The 20,590-nt window shown below is 43.7% G+C and overlaps 1 protein-coding gene across 2 annotated transcripts; it reads right to left on the bottom strand.

Moving 5' to 3' along the window:
• Positions 1-1,805: 1,805 nt before the first annotated feature.
• Positions 1,806-19,907, bottom strand: LOC119651682 (tetraspanin-13). Of its 2 annotated transcripts, XR_005249477.1 has the most exons (5): positions 19,657-19,907; positions 19,361-19,528; positions 9,617-9,955; positions 9,211-9,493; positions 1,806-3,057 (listed from the first exon to the last, which is right to left on the bottom strand). XR_005249477.1 is itself a non-coding variant. In XM_038055381.1 (4 exons), the coding sequence occupies exons 1-4, from the start codon at positions 19,714-19,716 to the stop codon at positions 2,959-2,961; spliced, it is 666 nt and encodes a 221-aa protein (XP_037911309.1). In that variant the 5' UTR covers positions 19,717-19,905; the 3' UTR covers positions 1,806-2,958. The 2 variants fall into 2 exon arrangements, 1 of the variants encoding a protein (XP_037911309.1); XM_038055381.1 differs by lacking the exon at positions 9,211-9,493 and having other exon boundaries at positions 19,657-19,905.
• Between the last annotated feature and the right edge of the window lie 683 nt (positions 19,908-20,590).

Raw genomic sequence — 20,590 nt, 5'->3', positions numbered from 1 at the left:
AGGGTTGCCGAGGACATCAACTTCGTGTGGATAAGTAACCTTGAAAGATGCAATCACCCGGTCGGTGTTGTTGTCTTTTGTGAGTTTAATGCAGGACAGAGGAGAAAGTAAACCAACTTTACTCCTTATATACTCCAGAACATCGTCCGCAGAAGTTGTGAACGCTAGCCTGGAGTTGAAGAGCTGTTTAGGTGGGAACGCCACCTTTAGCTTGGGGCCATTGGTATGGATGGACGAAGTGCCAGGATATATGGCGGTAGCGGGAAGCGGAGCTTCGTTGGCGACAGGAACAATATCAGAAAGTGGGGCGGCTGTGTTCCGATTCGAAACTTGCTGAGGAGGCTGCGGATATTGTCCCATCGTAGGCGCGATGGAGCGAGACAGGATCGGAGACTCGGTGGACCGTAACTCGTCGCATAGGGGCCGTTGGATTAGGGGTGTAGAGCCAGTGGAAGCAACCCTGATGTAGGAACGCATTGCAGGCGAATTCAACACAGATTGAGAGGCCTGGTGCATAGACTCCTGAGATGATGTTGAGGCTACATTGTTATGCACAGTAGGAAGCACCTTTTCGGAAGTCACAGTCTCGTCAATCGAATTCTTGAGCCGTCGGGAACACACAAATGACGACGTCGATCGCTCCAATTTGGCACTGCACCAGTGTTGCGGTTCAGGTTTTCGGCGGAATTCAGTGATTGGGCTGAATCGGGGGGCTTGGTATGGTCGTCCTTGGCAGAAGGAGATGTAGACACAGCCGAAGGTACAGTAGATACAGTAGAAGCCGCCGGTAGAGGGAATCCATTTGACTTCGGTACCAAAGCGGAAGTCTCAACGGCGCGCTGAATGGCGGCCAAGGTCGAGGACTGTTTATTGAGCAACTGTATTGCATCAGACAGTGTGGAGCCATGGCAAGTGTTGCATCGACAAGATATGTTTTTAGCGAACTTTGCTCGAATCTCTAAGAATACTGCAGGAATACCTAGGCATTTGATGTGGTAAGATTTCCCGCAGTAACCGTCGCAATCGAGGAACTTAGAGCGCGCGGATTCAGGTTCGTTACATTGCGCGCAACGGATGTCATAAATTGGAGGTGACGCCATTATTCAATAAAATAAAATATAAAATAATTGCCTACAAATATGCTAATCGCAGGTGAACTATTATGCACAGATAAAAAGTTGCGTCGATTAAAATGTAAACGGAATAGCACGCCGAAGGGGGCAGGAAAGAGTAATTTGCCAAAGAGTAATTTGGATGACTGAATTACACACTGCGAGAATGTTCGAAAAAATAAAAAAATCGTTAATTTGCAAGGCTTGCTGCACTATAAAAAATGTCTTTACGCAAGATGAAAAATCCAAAACAGTAAGTTAAAGTCAGACCGTTAAAGGCCACTATTCCGACTGTAATTTTCAAATTGAATTCACCAAAAGAAAACACCCTCACTTTGTTAATTACAGACCCGAAGTAGTTAATACCACGAGGAAAGTAATGAATATGGAAAAATGTAAATGATAATTTCAAATGCAATCAGTAAATAATTCGGAAAAATTATGGAAGAAAGCAAAATCACAAGCACTCAGTTCACAGTCGATCGAGCGAATAGAATGGCAGTCCCGCGGGGTTGGTGAAGGAGGTTTTAGCGAGTAAGAGTCTCACAAAACCGTATGGTAGGCACCAACGGCAAGATTTGACCCTTTCCACCTTCCAATGGCAAAAAAACACAGATGTACGGGCAGACAGACAGTACCGTAAACCGTTTAAAAATGAGGTGCAGTTCTACGAGAGAAATGAAAGACAAGAAGATATCCTAATAGTTCTACTTTATTTTAATTCAATAACCTGTTCGCAATAAACAATCACAGCAATATTATTTTTAAATATACAATTCTTTACATTTTACATTTGTAAGACTTACATATTTTATTTTTTCAGATTGTTGTTGAACTGTTGAGCAAAAAACTGTTACATTCGAAAGCACAACCGAAAAAAATGTAAAACTTACTATTCGAATAAATACAAGTAAAATTATATGGATATAGGTAATTAGTATCCGTGTATGTATAAGTATGTAGGAAGAAATTTATATATGCGGCTATTTTTATTGCAACTGGTAAATATGTATATTTAGTTATGTAGACTTATTTGAAGAGATTCAAATGGTATAAGGAAAAAATAAGCTCATTTTTGTATATACGTAATGATTTTATCAGGCATTGCAGTTATGTAAAATTGTTTCCTAGAATGGCGTATTATAGTTTTCAGGAATATAGTGAGATGGTGTGGAGGATATTGGAACCATTCCCATAATTGCTCGCAAGAAATCAGGTCGTCAGGAGTAGTGAATCAAAGTCAATAAAAATTTCTTAACACCGAGCAATTGGAATTTAGGGAGATAATTAAAAACCCAATCTCGCCGAGATTCTACAAGCAAGGACAAGCTTTGTTCGAGTGCTGCCGTAAAGGCTGAATTGTATGTTTACGACTAGTAAGGCAGTAGATCTTATGTAGTTTAAGACGACGATTTCTCGGATGTGGCGATGCAGAATGGAATTATAAACGCAAGTTGGGAACTCTTTGGTATGTTCTATTCAGTAGCCCTGATTGGAACCTAGAATTCGATTAAAGACACTTTTCAACAGGAAACTTCTTAAGTTACTCAAAGTTCGAATAAGCTTATTGCAAAGATTTTTTCGAGTTTTCATTTGTACCATTGAATTTGTAACTATTCAATGCATGTCCTGCCTTAGAAAATTATGACCGAAAATTACGAAACAACACCTTCATATTGTCCCAATTGTTTTAGTTATAAAAATAAAGTAAGTCACACTAAGAAAATAGTAAACAAAATTGTTCGATTGTAACTACTTACAAAATATGGTAAAATTAATGTATGCAAAAAAATCAGCCTTGGACGTTTGACTATGAAATTGCGAAGTATTCGATTCCGTTGAAGATCTAATATCGGTAGTTTCGTGGAAAAATTGCACGGGCTGGTAAATCATAATAAGGATTTTGTTGATTACGATAACGCCATGTTAGAAAAACAGCAAGAACCTGTTAAGAAGAATAGTTATATGTTGAAAATTGTAGTTCTGTAAGGAAAAATCTCTATTTAGCAAAAGAAAGTCTATGTTAACAAGCGAGCTAAAGTGAACACAAAGTGTAAAATAGTGCGACTACGATTTCTATAAAGAACGTCACAACTTAATTTCCGACTGTATTCAGTCGAAGAAACAACCGATAATAACAAGCAAACTAAAATTCAAAACTAGTGATTTAGATTTATTTGGAATATAAAAGAGCGCTAGCGAAACATAGGAAATAAAATGCGGTCGCCTCCACGAGGTATTAAAGTTGATAATGCTTGATTGTAAGAAAAATAAGCATTTTTTATTATAGGGTGAGGAATAAATAATTTGGTAAATTTTTTTTGTTGCTATTCACTAGAAGCGAAGTCGGTTCGTCGTCATCGATTTTGCTCTGTCATTTGCCTGATCTGGATGCCGTCGCGAGGCTTTCAAATCACCAACCAGCGTTGCTTCGGCTTTTGGTCTTTCCCATCAAGTTCGATGTTTATACCAATCTTGGCAAGTTAATTCTCTTTAGCGCGTGTTACATTCCGGTACCATCGAAGACGTCTCTCTCGCTTTCGATGATTGATGTAACCTCATATCGAACGCGGATATCTTCACTTCGGATGTCATTGGGGCGTGTTACGCCACTATGCAACTCTATTGTCTTTTATAGTTGGCCAACTCTTAGAACCATAGAGGACAACTGCACGGACAACGGGTAGGTAGGTAGGTATCAGTGGCCGCACCGAGGAGCCCAATTAGCGCTTTGGTGCGCCGTTTTGATGCCACAAATTCCTAAGACCGTGACTGTTGTTATGGGAGCAGGAAGGCAGAGTCCAGCCGTCTCGGATCTTCAGAGCCAGCCCGTAGCATTCACGAAGGAAAGCAGCTCTCCGACCCTGCAGCTAGAAATCTCTCTGAGGTCCCCAAAGAATGGTTTACCCAGTGTCCGCCGCCTGACTTTACCCAGTGCTGGGCAAGCGCAGAGAAAGTGCATCAGGGTTTCCCTTCCTTCTCCGCAGCTTCGGCAATGCGAGTTGTAGGGTATGCCGAGCCTAGCGGCATGGTCCCCTATGGGCCAGTGCCCCGTGCAGACCGCCGTGACCTTGAATGCATTTGCACGCGTCTGGCACAGGAGCCCCCGCCCCCGACAGCCGCCAGCGGAACACCGACTGTATTCGCCGAGGGACTGCCAAGAGCAGAGCCCGCTCATTCCCCTCTATGTTCCTATGCCTGGGAACCCAGAGGAGAGCGACCTTGAGCGTGCCGCCCAGACGGTTAAGCGCGTCTCTGCACTGCCCCACCAGCCGGGAAAATGTTATCGTTGAGTACAAGGCCTTGATGGCCGCTTGGCTGTCGGTCACAATGGCTATGTTACGCTTGAGTCTCGAATTACGCTCCAGTCATCCAGCCAGACAGACTTCCAATATCGCCAATACTTCCGCCTGGAATACACTGGCGAAATCTGGGAGACCATACGACTTGGATACACCGTGTGTATTCGAGAAAACCCCCGCGCCGACTCCATAGGTCATCTTTGATCCGTCCATAAAGAATACTGGGTCATAGTCTTGCAACACGCCGCCGGTCTTTCACTTTGCCCTGGTTGGAAGGTCCACAGCAAAGTTTCTCGTGAAGTTCAGCTCGCGTGTGACATAGTCCGTGGGGGATGCCCAAATGTCTCGAGGTATTTCATCTAGGATGTTGCTGTGGCCGTAGGACTTCGCTGTCTAGCATTCGGACTCACGTAGTCTGACGGCACTGCACGCTGCAACATATTTAATGTGGAGGTCTAGGGGGAGGAGATGCAGGAGTACATTGAGCGGGTACATCCAGAGAACCATCCTCGGCCGGAGACCCCATTTATTTGCAAAGGTTCTTTTGCAGGCATAGAAGGCTATACAGGCCTTCTTAACCCTCAGTTCTATGTTCAACCTCCAATTTAGCTTAGGATCCAGGATTACACCCAGATACTTTACATTAGAGGAAAGAACCAATCTTTGTTCATTCAGCCGTGGTAGATGGAATTCAGGTATCCTTGTCTTGGTGGTGAATAGCATCAGTTGCGTTTTGGTTGGGTTTATGCTGAGTCCACAGGCACACCTTTCGCAACGCACGGGCAACACTCCGGTAAATTTTAAATTTGAGACGCTTGTTGATACGACAATCACAAAGAACGGCAGTTGTAGAACGCTAATCTATATTGCGCTAATGCGTGAAGCAATTTCGTAACATAGTCCTCCATTGCCTGATACCATTGACCTGAGATATCTACATCGCTCAGTTCTGGCCAGGTCACTGGCATTGACAGTGATAGTGTTAGTTTCATGGGCATCGGTCGACAAAAATTCTGTTTTACACAAATTGAATGTTGGGCCGTGTTACATGAGGCGATCATTCTATTTTTGAACAATTTGCTACAGATTAGTTTTGGTATGAGACGTTAGGAACACATCTTCTTTTTCTTCAGCCTTTGTCCCGTTCACAAACGGGGTCGGCTCGTCGTGATCGGCCTCGCCATTTGGCTCCATCGAATACCTGATCTGGGTGCAATCTCGAGGCTTTCAAATCCCCATCTAGCGTATCAAGCCACCGTTGTTTAGGTCTGCCTTTTGGTCGTTTACCATCGACTTCGATGTTCAGACCAATTTTGGCAAGTGAATTCTCGTTGGCACGAATTGCGTGACCATACCATCGAAGACGCCTCTCTCGCAACTTTTCCACGATCGGTGCAACCCCATAACGATCGCGGATATCCTCATTTCGGATGTGATCTAAACGTGTGACGCCACTAGTCCAACGTACCATCTTCGTCTCCATTACCGCAAGACGCCGTTCATTGTCTTTTATAGTTGGCTCACACTCAGAACCATAGAGAGCGACTGGACGGACGACATTGCAGTAAATTTTAGATTTGAGACGTTCGTTGATACGTCGATCACAAAGAACACCAGTTGCGGAACGCCACTTCATCCAGGTTGCGTTAATGCGTGAAGCAATTTCATAACGCAGTTCTCCATTGACTGATAGCGTTGATCCGAGGTATTTAAATCGCTCAGTTCTGGCAATGGCAGTAACCTGCCCAGAACTGAGCGATTTCAACATCTCTACGTTATGCTCCTCACATAGGGAAACACAAAACCTTTTATACCTTAAGGATTGGTGTGGCAGTATTCCCTTGCCTGCTCTTTTAGAAGTGAATAGTGTTCTGAAGCTTTTAATGATTATCTTCTTTGTAGGTTCCTTGCCGGAACTACCTCAAACACAGAACAAACTTTTCGTCGAACTTTGAAGAGCAAGGGCATCTAAAATATCTTGTTCGTAGAGAGAGATTGTTATATGTGTGGCTATATTATCCTTTAATTTAGTTCCGCCGCGGATCCTCATTCGCTGCTAGGTTACAGCCTTCCGGCTACGCGCGCTGACGAGCCTTCAGTTTCTTTTGTTTCCAATTTAAGTTCCGCCATGCAGATCATATCTTCGTTCGTCAATGGATGAAGTTTCCGTTTTGGCACAAGTCACATTTCTGTCTGTGACCACCTTTCTACCAAATTTCATATCATTGAATACAGTTAAAACCTAATAAAACTCTGCGGTTACAAATTCATTATCGAAGCTCAGTCTTAGCTCAAGTACCTCGAATCGTCTGCGTGGAGAAAAAGGTCCGAAGTCGAATGTCATGCATCTGGTCAAGTGCTATGTATGTATGAAATTCATCAATGATTTATAGATTTTTAACAAATATACCGAAACAAATGCATATTTGAATTCGGTACCCCGAAGAAATTAATAAGACTGACTAGGCTGACCCTGACCAATGTGCGAGGCCAGATAAAAGCAGCAGGATCACTTTCAAGTCCATTCGACATCAACAACGGTCTACGACAAGGGGATGCGCTATCATGCGTCCTCTTTAACCTGGCCCTCGAGAAAGTGATCCGTGATGCTGAGGTGAATGCAAGAGGTACGATCCTCTTCAAGTCCACCCAACTACTGGCCTATGCTGACGATATCGACATCATGGGAAGAACCACCCGAGACGTACAAACTGCCTTCATCCAGATCGAGCAGACGGCAATTGAGGCCAGATCTTGGGCTGCACATCAATGAAGGCAAGACAAAATATATGGTGGCAATGTCAGCACCGAAGACGAACCAACCAACAACATCAAACCGCACTGGTCAAACAGGAAGAATAAGGATAGGAGAATACAACTTTGAGACCGTTGACAGTTTTTCCTATCTAGGGTCGAAAATCACAACCGATAACAGCTACGATGATGAAATCTGTGCACGGTTGTTCGTCAGCCAACAGAGCCTACTTCAGCTTACAAAAACTGTTCCGCTCGAAACGTCTCACCATAGGGTTAAAGCTCTTACTGTACGAGACTATGATCTTGCCAGTCCTCATGTATTATTCGGAAACTTGGGTTCTTAGCAAGAAAAATTGCGAACTCTTGGCCGCGTTCGAGAGAAGAATCCTCCGAAGAATTTTTGGCCCCCTACATGAGGATGGACGATTCCATAGCCTACACAATGGCGAGATCTATGAGCGATACCATGACCGTCCGGTTGTGGATAAAATCCGGCGCAATAGGTTACGGTGGGCGGGTCGCATAATCCGTATGGATGAGGATGATCCCACCCGGAAAGTCTATAAGGGCAATATATATGGTAGAAAAAGAAGACGAGGCAGACCCTGCCTAAGATGGAGCGATGGCGTAGGCCAGGACGCCAGACAACTTTTAGGGATATCGAATTGGTAGACTTCGGCGCAAAACCGGAATGTCTGGAGTTCCTTATTAAGGCAGGCTTAGACCGGATACCGGTTGTTGCGCTGTTGATGATGATGAATTTTTCTCTCATGTTTGGTTAAGAACTTTGCTGAAGGCGTGTGAGTTGAGTGGTAGCAAAGCCCCATCGGAGACCATTTTTATCTACTTAGTTTTTTTTTTGACATCTTCCATTTCTTACATTTCGACGCACTGCGTAGACTTTGGTACGAACAAATTCAGTGGAAAAAAGGACGAGTTGGCAATTGCCTGAAGGGGATGCCACTTTCGAATATATAAGTCCGACTAATAACACTGGTAGTGGGATGCACCAAAAAGAGTTCTGCGCAATTGGATGGGATATTTGTTCATGGATTGGCGATAGATTTGGAGTTCCTGTGAAAGTTCTGCTAGATAAGTGGTACAGTAAATTATTACCAATTTGAACGGGACATTCGCGAAGTGGATTGACTAGATGTATTGATGTGACAGTATGCCTTTGGAAACAATTCGCGGCAATGCCTGCTCTTTTAGAAGCGAATAGTGTTCTGAAGCTTTTAATAAGGATGGTCTTCGTTGTAGGTTCCTTGCCGGAAATTATTCACTACCTCAAACACAGAACAAATTTTTCGTCAAACTTTGAAGAGCAAGGACATCTAAAACATCTTGTTTGTAGAGAGAGATTATTATGTGGGTGGCTGTATTATCTCTGAATCTAGTTCCGTCGTGGATCCTCATTCGCTGCTGGGTTACAGCCTTCTGACTGCGGTCGAGTCTTCAGCATCTTTTGTTTCCGATTTAAGTTCCGCCATGCAGATCATATCTTCGTTCGTCAATGGATGAAGTTTTCGTTTCGGCACAATGATTTATAGATTATTAACAAATAAACCCATACAGTAAATGCAAGACGTCAAAAGGGATGGAATAAGCCCAATTTTAAAATCGAAAATCCAACATTGCTTGTACGCTATCAATTTCTAAATAAGTACAATAATAAACATCTCATTTGAAAGAGAATACAAGAAAATTGCTTCTGCGGGATATGGTAAATAGCCGAGCAGTAAAAATCTACCTTGTTTGGACAAGCACAAAGCCACAGCTGATGAAGGGGGTAAGTCGCTTCCGAGATATATATTTACGTTTAAAACCAAAAATTGTAGTTTGGAGAAAGCTACCCCTCGCCTATTAATTTTAGGCTGGACTACAAAGCAAGCGAAAGTCTAATCTCCCATCTAAAGAACAGGTTCTATAGAACTTTAAGCAATAACATCAATAAACGCAAAACATATTAGAAAACCTACCAACCGTCAAACAACAAAGGTTACATAACATTCAAAACCATGCAGAACTGTTTTGCTTACCACAACCCTGATATTATGAAATGATCCAAAATGAATATTTCCATTCAGTTAGCGATGTGTGTGTTCGTTCAATGGTAGTATGAGTTAAATAAGATGTTAGGTTTTAAAGACTACGTCAGATTCCACTTCCATTCATACAAAAAAGCATATCATCACCGTTAGACTTAAAAATTATGTTATAACAAACGTTTTCTTTAAGACACTGGGCTTAAAGAAAAGCACTTGGAAGTCCACGTGGATCTTTCTGATTACGATAACGAACTGTTAGCCAAACACCAACAAACTGTAAGAGTAAGTATTAAAAACAAATGGAGATTCAAATTAGTATTAGAAAACATATCGCTTCCTGGTCAGATCGAAAGTACCTAAACCATATTAAAAAACACGAGAAAAAGAAGTCACTCACCTCCGTGAAACTGAAGAACAACCCGATTCCGCCGCACAATTTAAAAGCATAGTTGATTTTGTCTTCCAGAACAGGCAAGCATGGCATACACGAACATTCATTTATTTTTGAATCGAAACAACAGGAACGATTAACAATTTCGCAAGATGGATGGTCATCGGTAGTTGTAGAGTTGAAGCCACAACATAGGAATGTATCTTGTACTTCTTTCTTTATGTCAACGGGAACACGATTCCAACCTTCCTCAGCGAAATGCTTTTGTTGCTCAGAGTTTACGGCAAGGCAGGAGCAAGCAATGGAAAATTGGATGAGGAAAAGCAGGAATAAGATGATCATGTACTGTTATGGTAATCTTGAGTTACGGAAATTTACATTTTTGTATCTGTCGATGAATGACAAATCTTCAATAAAAAAACTGCTGCTATAAAAAAAATATATTAATTAAATACTTTTAGCGTAATGTAACACCTCAGTCGGTCTGTCGGACTAAGGAAGACAGGTCTTATTAGTGGATGCAAGACTGCTTTGGATTCAAGAGAGGCTTCCTAAAGGTAACATTGTGATTGTGAAGGGTGATTCGAATGCCAAGGTGGGGAGCATGGTTTTAGCGATCGTAACAGTAACGATGATATGCTTGTAGATTTCTGTAATTATCACCGCCTCATTGCTGGCGTTAAATTGGTCAACTAAAGGGCTTGCCATAAATTCGGTTCGATTTCGTCTGATCAGTAACGGACATAAAACTACGACTCGCAATAGATTTAGTATTTATTTTCTAAATGTGCGGTTTCGAAAGATACAATCATCTGGTCGTCGTTTACCTTCGTTGCATGGAACTGGGTCTAGTAGTAAGATCGCAGGCATCGGCTCACCTAATTGAACCCGAACTGACTATCGTCCAGCAGTAAACAATCCGCCAGAAAAATTGATCCGGCACTGGGCCCGCATAAAAAATTTCTTTATCTGGTGGGAGTGAAGTCAAAAGAACGCCCTAGGACGTTTGGCTAACTTCGAAAACGTAGGAACTGACTGAAGAATGCAAGGAGCTGAGAGCTCTAATGATGGGAAAGGGGGTAAGTATAAGGCGTTAGAGCTTCAATGCCGTTACACAATTCAAGAACAACTTAGCGTTCGCTATGAGAAATAGATTTTGACTATTTCTCTGGTTACGAAAAAGAAGCAAATATAAATGATTTTCTAAGGCCATGACGTTTAGGGAACTTGGGCTGTTTTCGGTGTGGAAATTTGCATTTCTGGGCCAAATGGTGAAATACGAAGTTCCTTGTCCACGCAAATTTAGCCCATCAGTTCGATCAATACTGACCCAATGAAGGATTCGATTCTATTGAGTAGTTTTCAGGAAATTGAAGAGAAGGGTTGGTTGGTTTCTCAGCAAAAATTGCTTACATTCCAAAGTAATTTCTTTTATTGAAGCATGATTGTACTCTGCAGATGTTCTCACCCGTATTTTACTGAGATTATGTTATATGTTTGCAAATCTGTCTGAATGGCACAGTGAATTTTTATCATGACTGGATGTCAGATACCAGTCGGCTCAGCAGTGAATGAGTACCTGAGTCAAATCAGGGTAATAATGACGGGCGAACGCATTGATGACCACATTGCCTCCCACAGGGTACCGTAATCCTGTATTGAACCGTTACCGTCTTGAAGGAAGTATTCTAACACACTTCAAGGCTCAGATCCAATTGGTATATACGCCAACAATTGATTACTGATTGCTGAGGGCGTTGATAAATTTTTACATCTGGGCAGCGTTGTTCCTTGGGGAAACCATGCTCGATTCCATGTGACACATTAACAGTGCTCACACTACTTAGGAGCCGCTAACTTCAGACGACGAAGGCTCACCACCTGTGTCAAGTAAAGGAGGATCTGTCTTCTATTCCAAGACCCGATCACAAATGTTCTTGTGTCAGACGTATGCAGAATTATGGCGGTCTGCATGGGGCATTGGCTTATAGGGGACCATGCTGCCAGGGATACCCTCCAGTTCGCATTGCCGACTGCGGACAGGAGGGAGAAATTCTCAGATCCTTGTTATGCGATTGCCCAGCTCTAGCTAGAGCCAAGTTACGAATACTACGTAAGCCGTTCTTTGAGGATATTAGGGAGATCTTTAGTTTCAAGGTGAGAGAGCTACTATCTTTCGTGAATGCTATCGGCTGACTCTGAAGATCTGATGCGACTAGACTCTGCCCCCTTGCTCTTACCGCAGTAGTCATAGTCTTAGGAATCGCATCAAAACGGCAAACCATAGTGCTAATTGTTCTCCTCGGAACGGCCAGAGTTGAAGTTTTTTTTTGAATTAGAACTCGAAGCGATTAAGCTTTGCACTCTGGAATTCAAACTGGAAAGGGTGAATTTTACGCCCCATTCCCGGATAGGATGGAATGGTTATAGGGAGAGATGGAAAGGATCGCCTTTTGTAGGGTCCACTGAAAATTTGCCCCCCCCCCCTCCTTTTGGATACTTTCTCTACCCTCTTCTGGGGTTGGCAAATCAAAATTTATCATGAGGATATCAGAATATTCCTTTCTGAAAAGCCATAACTTTTCAAACATTATGACCGCTGCATTTTTTCAATGAGATTGAAGAGAGAGGACTTCCCAATTCTCTTTTCCTATCCTTAGAGAATAGGGTTCAAATAACTTTCCTAACTTTTCAAGGGGGAAAGATCGTGCCAAATCATTAACGGGGCTCGAAAGGAGGAAACTTGTTCCTACATACCCTATTCCCTCTCCCTGGGGAAATAAGGTTGACAATTGAAATAAAGCTTTACAACACTTTCAGGCGTCGTAACCTCTTAAGGAGGGGTGACCACCACGAGTTTTCATAGAGGTTCCTCTTCTCCGGGGATGCCGTTGGAAATTCAACTTCTATCGAACTAAATGTTGTGACATTGGGAAAAGCATATCGAAGTTTTCAAAACGACTAAAAAGCAGCAGAGATAATGATGGGGGAATTATCTTTTGAGAATGTAAAACACTGAGATAATTGGAAATCTCTCCATCCCTTGATTTTTTTAGAAAATTGAGCTCCACAAACATTTTTAATTGTGTGAAAAAATTACCGCATTAGGCAGAAGTACTGATTAATTTGTTTTCCCTATAAACTTCAACTAAAAACATAATTTATATCCTTAATTGGTTTTTAATTTAATATAGACGAAACAAACAAGATCCGTAGCCGCTTCCGGTCAAACAGCTTTGCAGGGCCGAGGGGCCAGGCAGTATCGTCTCCGCTGATCGAAATCGATCATCCAAAAATATTTTTAAAAGTATTAGATACTCATTCAAGAAAAAGTGGTCTGTGAACTACGCCGGAGTAGTTTGCTCCTCAGATCAGCGCGACGCGCCATTAGGTAGATGGTGGACCCAGGATCAATCTATCCCAAAGCAAAAAGGGTATGGTCTTAACTTAAACCAGACAAGGATGCCAACCTTTCGGATTCGATGAATATAATTCATAGTTTTAGCTGCTTTTCATTTTGCGCTCGCGATGTTCACGCGCACGACTGCGATGAGTTCAGTTCAAGTGGAGTGGGTTTAATGGCGTTACGGACATTTACCGATTACGTCATGTTGGAAATGTTTTTAGCGAACTTAATTAGTTGCAGCAGAAAGCTTCGAGTTGAGATTTCCTGAAATTACAATCACTGCCATGACCAAATGACCCTGGATTTGGAAAAAGGGACAAGCAAAGCTGGGCTGAAGATAAAGAATAACAAAACCAAGGTTCTTAGTTTGACGGGTCACCGCTTTCTTTCTATTTGTATTAGTGGGGAGTATATCAATGGTGCTCATACTTATTTATAAGCATTGTTTCCACCAACGGTGTCACATAGCTTGATGTCGCCCAAAGTAGCAACATTACTAGTCCGCCTCCTGTTTAAAATTTGGAAATGCAGTTAACGCAACACCAGGTTCAGGTTGTTTCGCACCAATATTCTTTTTGTGTGGTAATATGGGAGCTACAAATGGAAAGTGACCAACACTGTTACTCAGAGGCTCCAAACTTTCGTTGATAATTGTCTCCGACCGTGGCCAGGGAAAATCTTGACCTGAGATTTGAATCTACGTAAGGGCTAGGTACCAGTGTGGAAGTGGCTGAACTCCATTGCAGGCTTTGTCGTGTAGTGGAGTCTAGTGAGGGATGATTCGGTCGCCACATGGCGCAAAATAGTACAGAAGTGTAAATTTCCCGAGAAGACATGTTGAGCCGCAACGATGGCGCGAGAACAAGAAAAAGTCGGTGGGAGCTACGTGAGTGCTACAGATAGAGCGCGGCACGTAACTCGACTTGTTGTCGTCAAAGTATTGAATGCTCGTCGGTCATCTCCGGATGAGTCCGGCGGACCTAATCCTGTAAACCGCAGAATTCTCCGGCGTTTTTTTTTTTTAATACTTAGTCCGCTGGGCAAAAACTTCTAGTAGACTACTTCCTTCGCATCAAAAAAAAGCAATGGACATGCTTTTGTAACGTGCCCCGCTTAAGTGAGCTTTTTTCGGCTTTGAAGACTGACCGGTGTGCCACTTAGAACTCTGACACTTTGTTTCCCGGCCTTCCCATGACTCCCCCCGCGATTACCTACCTTGTTGTGATGAGGGAGCTCAGTAAGGAGGATTCTCCGAGAAACCAGAGGTGACACCTAAAGCTGAGTGGTAATCAAAACTCCAAGCCCCTTCGCTTGGGTTTGTGACTACCGTGTCGAGGACTGAATGGTTATAGGGGTTAAGATTGCGCCGTGAACGGTGAACTCTTGATACCAAATAACTCCCAGTTTCAACTAGCCTTGTCTCGACAAAAAGGGGCACTGCCGCGATCGACTTATATTCCTCGGTAAAACAATGGCCATGGCAGCCACCTACGAAGAAACTAAGAACTTAAAAAACAACATCAAAAGAATTTAACACCACTTTAATTATGACGATTCAACCCTGAGCTCTTCGACGGAGAACCTGAGTCTACACTAAATTCGCCACTTATTCAAGTAAGAACCAGCCCTTAACGGATGAGCCGAAGCAGTCCCCTTCTGTCAGCATTCCTGACCACGGGCTCCAATCGGCGGCACCTGTTGAGGCAAAAGTCTTACCTACGGGTAAGCACTTGTCTTCAGGCAGCAAACCGCCTCCGGATAGACCGCTTTCAGGCAAAACACAACCTCCGGGTTGTGCCAATGTTGAAGGCAAAGGCTATCGAAGCCGATGGATGGGTCTTGTATGACACCAATCCATCCCGTTACGATACAGAGGAGTGTACGGTTAAACTTTGCCGGCGAAAGCACGAACGAGTGGCTTAGACAGTACTGCTTCTCCTTCAACGATGTGTAGGAGGGTGCGCAACTGGCTCTGGAGAGGGTTTTCGAGCTACCATCGTTCAGAAAGTGCTTTCTCTGGCTTCCAGAAGAGAAACGTAATGGTGCTAAAGTTCTGGAACACTAATAGGTAGGAAAGCAGGGAAAAGAGCCGATAGGCCGGGAATTTTCCGTACTATCGGCGTCCCTGAACCGGATATTAAGGAGGTTCGGGAACAAACGGGCTACCGGCTTTACTACCTCCACATCAAATATGTTGCAGTGTGCAGCGCCGTCAGACTACGTGAGTCCGGATGCTGGGCAGCGAAGTCCTACGGCCACAGAACATCCTAGATGAAATACCTCGAGAAATCTGGGCATCCCCCACGGACTATGTCACACGCAAACTTTGCTGTGGACCTTCCAACCAGGGCAAAGTGGAAGACCGGCGGCGTGTTGCAAGACTATGACACGGTATTCTTTACGGACGGATCAAAGATGGCCTATGGAGTCGGCGCGGGGGTTTTCTCGAATACACACGGTGTATCCAAGTTGTATGGTCTCCCAGGTTTCGCCAGTGTATTCCAGGCGGAAGTACTAGCGATATTGGAAGTTTGTCTGGCTGGATGGCTGGAGTGTGATTCGAGCCCCAAGCGTAACATAGCCATTGTGACCGACAGCCAAGCGGCCATCAAGGCCTTGTACTCAACGACGACATCTTCCCGGCTTGTGGGGCAGTGCAGAGACGCGCTGAACCATCAGGGCGGCACGCTTATTTGGCCTGCTTATAACATAGCCCGATCACGAGAGCTCCTGTGCCAGACGCGTGCAAATGCATTCAAGATTACGGCGGTCTGCACGGGGCACTGGCCCATAGGGGACCATGCCGTTAGGCTCGCTTACCCTACAACTCGCATTGCCGAAGCTGCGGAGAAGGAAGGGAAACCCTCATGCACTTTCTCTGCGATTACCCAGCACTGGCTAGAGTCAGGCGGCGAACACTGGGTAAACCATTCTTTCGGGACCTTAGCGAGATTTCTAGCTGCAGGGTCGGAGAACTGCTTTCCTTCGTGAATGCTACGGGTTGGCTCTGAAGATCCGAGCCGGCTGGACTCTGCTTCCCTGTTCCCATAACAACAGTTACGGTCTTAGGAGTTTGTGGCATCAAAACGGCGCACCAAAGCGCTAATTGGGCTTCTCGGAGCGGCCACTGATACCTGCCTACCTTACTAAGGGCTTGGGACCGTCATATTATAAGTGTCGGCTCATAAAACCAGCAGCCCACGGCATCTTCATTTAAACCGTAGATGAGGTGCCGTATTTCTCAGATAAATTTACAGCATTGTAAAGCGGCGACTGCACTCATCAGTCGTCGTCGGAAGATTGGACTGTGGCACGCAAAGTAGTTTCACATGAGCGACTGAAATGGGCATTGAACTCGTTCCATAGATACAAGCCTGCAGGCCCGGATGGCATTATTCCTGATCTAGTAATAGAGGGACTAGGCGTCCTGGGCCTACACATTCGGAATATATACCGCTCGAAAATCGGAGATGGCACTCCATGAACTAACGGCAAAAAATGAGCAGGCAGTGTCCGATAAAGGATACGCCTTAGGCGCATTAATGGACATCGAAGGCGCCTTCAATTACGCCTTATTCGTGGCGATTTGTAATGCGACAAGACAGCATGGAATCGATCCGCTGTTAATCATTTGGATTCTTCACATGCTAGAGTGGACAAAGATCCACATATTGGTAGAACAAAAGTCAATTGAGGCAGGGTGTCTTAGGGGTTGTCCACAGGGAGGGGCCCTCTCCTCTGTTATGGCTCCTGGAAAGCACAAAATTCTTCGCACAAGCATTTGCGGACGATCTAGCCGCAATAATTATCCGCAAGTTTGCGGGCACAGTATGTGACCGCCTGAATGTAACACTTTATGAAATCCACAGTTCTTCTTCTTTTTCTTCAGTCTTTGTCCCATTCAAAGAGGTTGGTGGCTCCATAATGGACTCAGGGTGAACGCTAGGAAGACTGGACCTAGTTATGTTCACTAGGAACGTCAGATGGGGCAGCTATACGCTAGGGACGGAAATCCAGCTATTATAAACAGTCAAATATTTAACCATATCCAGGAAGAATACCAAAAATCTTGCAGATTGCTCTGGTGCTGTAGGACTGCGATAGGTAAGACCTGGGGACTTCCAACAAAATGGATTCATTGGATGTATACATCCATAGTAAAACCCATTTTGATGTAGAGGCTCGGTTGCCTAAGTATTACTGGAGCAATGAGCAGCACGCTGACCATGGCACTCGAAGCTATTCTAAATATTCTGAAACCCCCATTACATTTGCAGGCAAAACGGAAAGCAGCTTACGACGCATATAGGTTTGATACTATTGACGCGTGGAAAGGCGGCCAATCAAGGAAATTTCTTGGCAAATATCAGATGACTCTGATGCCCGTCTTCGAAAAGACATATTCAGAATGGTCGATAAATGGCCACGAATCTTTAGGGATTACAGATGTAATAATCTTCAACGACGGGTCAGTCATGGAAAGCGGTCGGGTGCAGGGGTGTTCTCGGGAAATCCGATCGAAACTGGTTCGACCTATCGGAAAAAATGCCGACTATATGCCGACCAAATGTCATTTTATTGGCAGCAGAAAAATATTTGCGGCAAAAATAGAACGGTCGACAGTTGGACAGCATTATCAGTACTAAACGCTACGACATATCAAACCAGTTGGTGTTGAGTTGTCATCAGGTGCTGCTGGAATTTGGCCGACTGACCGAAACATTCCTGATGTGGGTACCAGATCACTCAAACATCGCCACGGTTCTGAATCCACGATGGAAGGGCCAGAACCAGCTTTTTGCATCCGGCCATCTACTATCAAGTCTACTCTGAAGGGGGAAATGGTAAGAATTCACGCAGCCGAATGGAGAAATTTGAACTTTATCCAGCAGGTGAAAGTCTTTGTGAAGGAACCCGCTAGAGCGCCATTTTTGTTGTCCCTTAAGAAGTGGGACATGAAGACCCTAGTAGGGCTTTTAATGGGACAATGCTCCTTAAACTACCACATGGAAAAAGTCGCAGTGGTGGCCTCGACCATATGTAGTCAAGGCGAGCGAGGAAGAAGACACTGTCCTGCACTTCGTATGCAGTTGCCTAGCTACCTTAGACGAACATACCTTGATAAAGTTTTCTTCAGCATAGAGTCTGCGCAATCTGATAATCATATCGAATCTTACCTGTTGATGTTTATCTTCATGCGTCCATTGTCACTCTTTGGGCCCAGAATCATTTGGTGGTTTAATCAGATAAGAGACTAAACAGTATGAGGCGATGCCTTCTCCATGATGGAAAGGATGGAGTAAGGTGAACACGTAATTTGTGCAGGAACGCTCTTCATTTTCCACCTTCATCCATCCCTTTCCATGCTACCGACCACAAAAACATTAGGGTTAAGTCGAGAATGGCAACTGGGTTCCAATGCAATTATATCGTTTCATAGTTACTGTATTTTCTGGACTTGAAAAACCGTTTCAGCCTAGCTTGCGATTAAATATAGTTTTGTCGTCCATTCGTTGCCTTTCGCTATCATGACTGCAGCACATGCAAAGTATCAAAGAATCTAGAAATTTCATCAAGTGTGGTCGGTTTGACCTCACTTTTTGAGGAACAGGCTCACCTCTACCAAACCTTTCAAAAAAATGAATGGCAAACTTTTTCTTCATACAAACGCTAATAAGTGTACTCAGACGCAAAGCGAACTATCGAAATAACAGTAGATTATAAGGAGTTTTTTGATATTTTAGATTTACAATAATTTAACGGTTCACAGAAGCAATTACCGCTATTACTCTGAATGGGGGTCCCACCATTGCATATCAGTTAAATTTCGATAATATTGGTATTGCCATGTCAAACACTATCAATTATTCATCATTTCGTGGAAGTTAACGAGTTTACCCATCCTCCAGTGCTAATTGGACAAATAAAGCTGATTTAGCGGGGAGAGTTCCACGACACAGGTAAATTTACAATTGGCAGCACATTAGGCCGCAACCAGATTAGATTTCGACTATGAGCACTTGCGATTGGTATTAAGACAATGGAAATAAAAGTCTTTGCAGAGAGACCTTGACAAAGACATCAAGATTTTGCATATTTTTGAGACTTTGCACTAGCGAGCAACCAACCACGACGTGATCGGTTTACCTTATCAACTTCGTTCTTATCGCGGCAAATCAAATCTCCGTTCACTCACTCGCAGTTCTATTATTGTAGAAGCAAGAAATCACGGCAGACTTAGACTAGTGATTGCACGCTCGAGGTTATCGCCATGGCTTCCATTGACGTCAGTTTCTTTGACCCTAGTTTTTTCGATGAGGAATATCGAACTTTCAAAAGGATACGAAAAACAGCATGACCTGGTGATGTTTAATAGCTCCTGCCAGTCCCAGCATCGAGATCAGGATCAGGATTATTCCGCAGGCCAAAATGCCTCCAATGATGGGCAAGTTCGTTACGATCGATGCAGCCCTTCCGTAGACTCCGACGCCAATTAAAAGAAATCCCACGAGCTGAAATATAAATAGAACCTCATAAGTTGTGTGCAGCGCTTCCCGGAGCCCAGAAAAGTGCATAGAAAAACGCGGGGAAAAAATCAATAAGTCGCCAGCCTACATAATGTCGCCCGCAACCTACTTACCACGTAAAGGATGTTGAGCGCTATGAGCGCATTCTTGGAGCACGTAAAGCCGCCGCACATCTTTGTATGCAAACACAACCGTAAATACTTTATCTTGATGCACGCAGAACGACGATTTCCGGACTCGTTAAAAGTTTTCCGTGCCAACGAAAATGAAAGTCTAAAACAACAGTAGATGCACGCAGAGCGAGAACTGACTCAATGACAGTCGCGTTTTTAGCCTTTCTGTTTGGCAGTTATCTGAAATGTCAGTTTGACATCTACTTCCAAGCAGAATTGAGAGCAGAGAGTTGGAAAGAAAGTGAGTCTAATGGGAAGACAAAATGCTCCTCTACGGATACAACAGCCATCTATTGGTGACTTCTAAGGCTTGTGTTAACCGTTGACAGGTCAGTGGGGTGGGAACTGTAAAAATGGATGGGGTTTTAATTATAGAAATACGAGAGAAACTTTTACCGTATACAACATTTTCACTGCTGATGTTCCTTTACCAGAGGTCGGTACAGAACTAATGTAATATGCCGACGATGCACTCTTCGACTCCTCCAACTTTCGACCCGAAAAGGCAGTTACCAAAATAGAGGTTTACTTGCTTCACCTCTGCTATTACTACTATAGCTGGGGTATTAAAATTAATTCAGCCAAGATACAAGTCTGCATTCTCAGGAGGAAATCTAGATACTTGGGATCTAAATCCATCCACAGGAAGCCTAACACTTGAAACTGCAAATCGGGAATACAATAGTAAGAGGGTCGAAATCGATCAAATATCTAGGAATCAATTTCAACGAATTCCTAAGATTTAACGACCATGTTAAACTCGCCATTGGAAACGCAAATGGTGCACTGCGCAAGATCTACTTTCTTCTTCGCAAAAAAGGGGGTCTAAGCACCCAAATTATGCTGATAGGATCAAGGCTCTCATCAGGCCCAT

Source organism: Hermetia illucens, chromosome 3 (genome assembly GCF_905115235.1).
Source record: "Hermetia illucens chromosome 3, iHerIll2.2.curated.20191125, whole genome shotgun sequence".
Classification (NCBI taxonomy): domain Eukaryota; kingdom Metazoa; phylum Arthropoda; class Insecta; order Diptera; family Stratiomyidae; genus Hermetia; species Hermetia illucens.
This window is presented reverse-complemented; position numbering and strand designations above follow the sequence as displayed.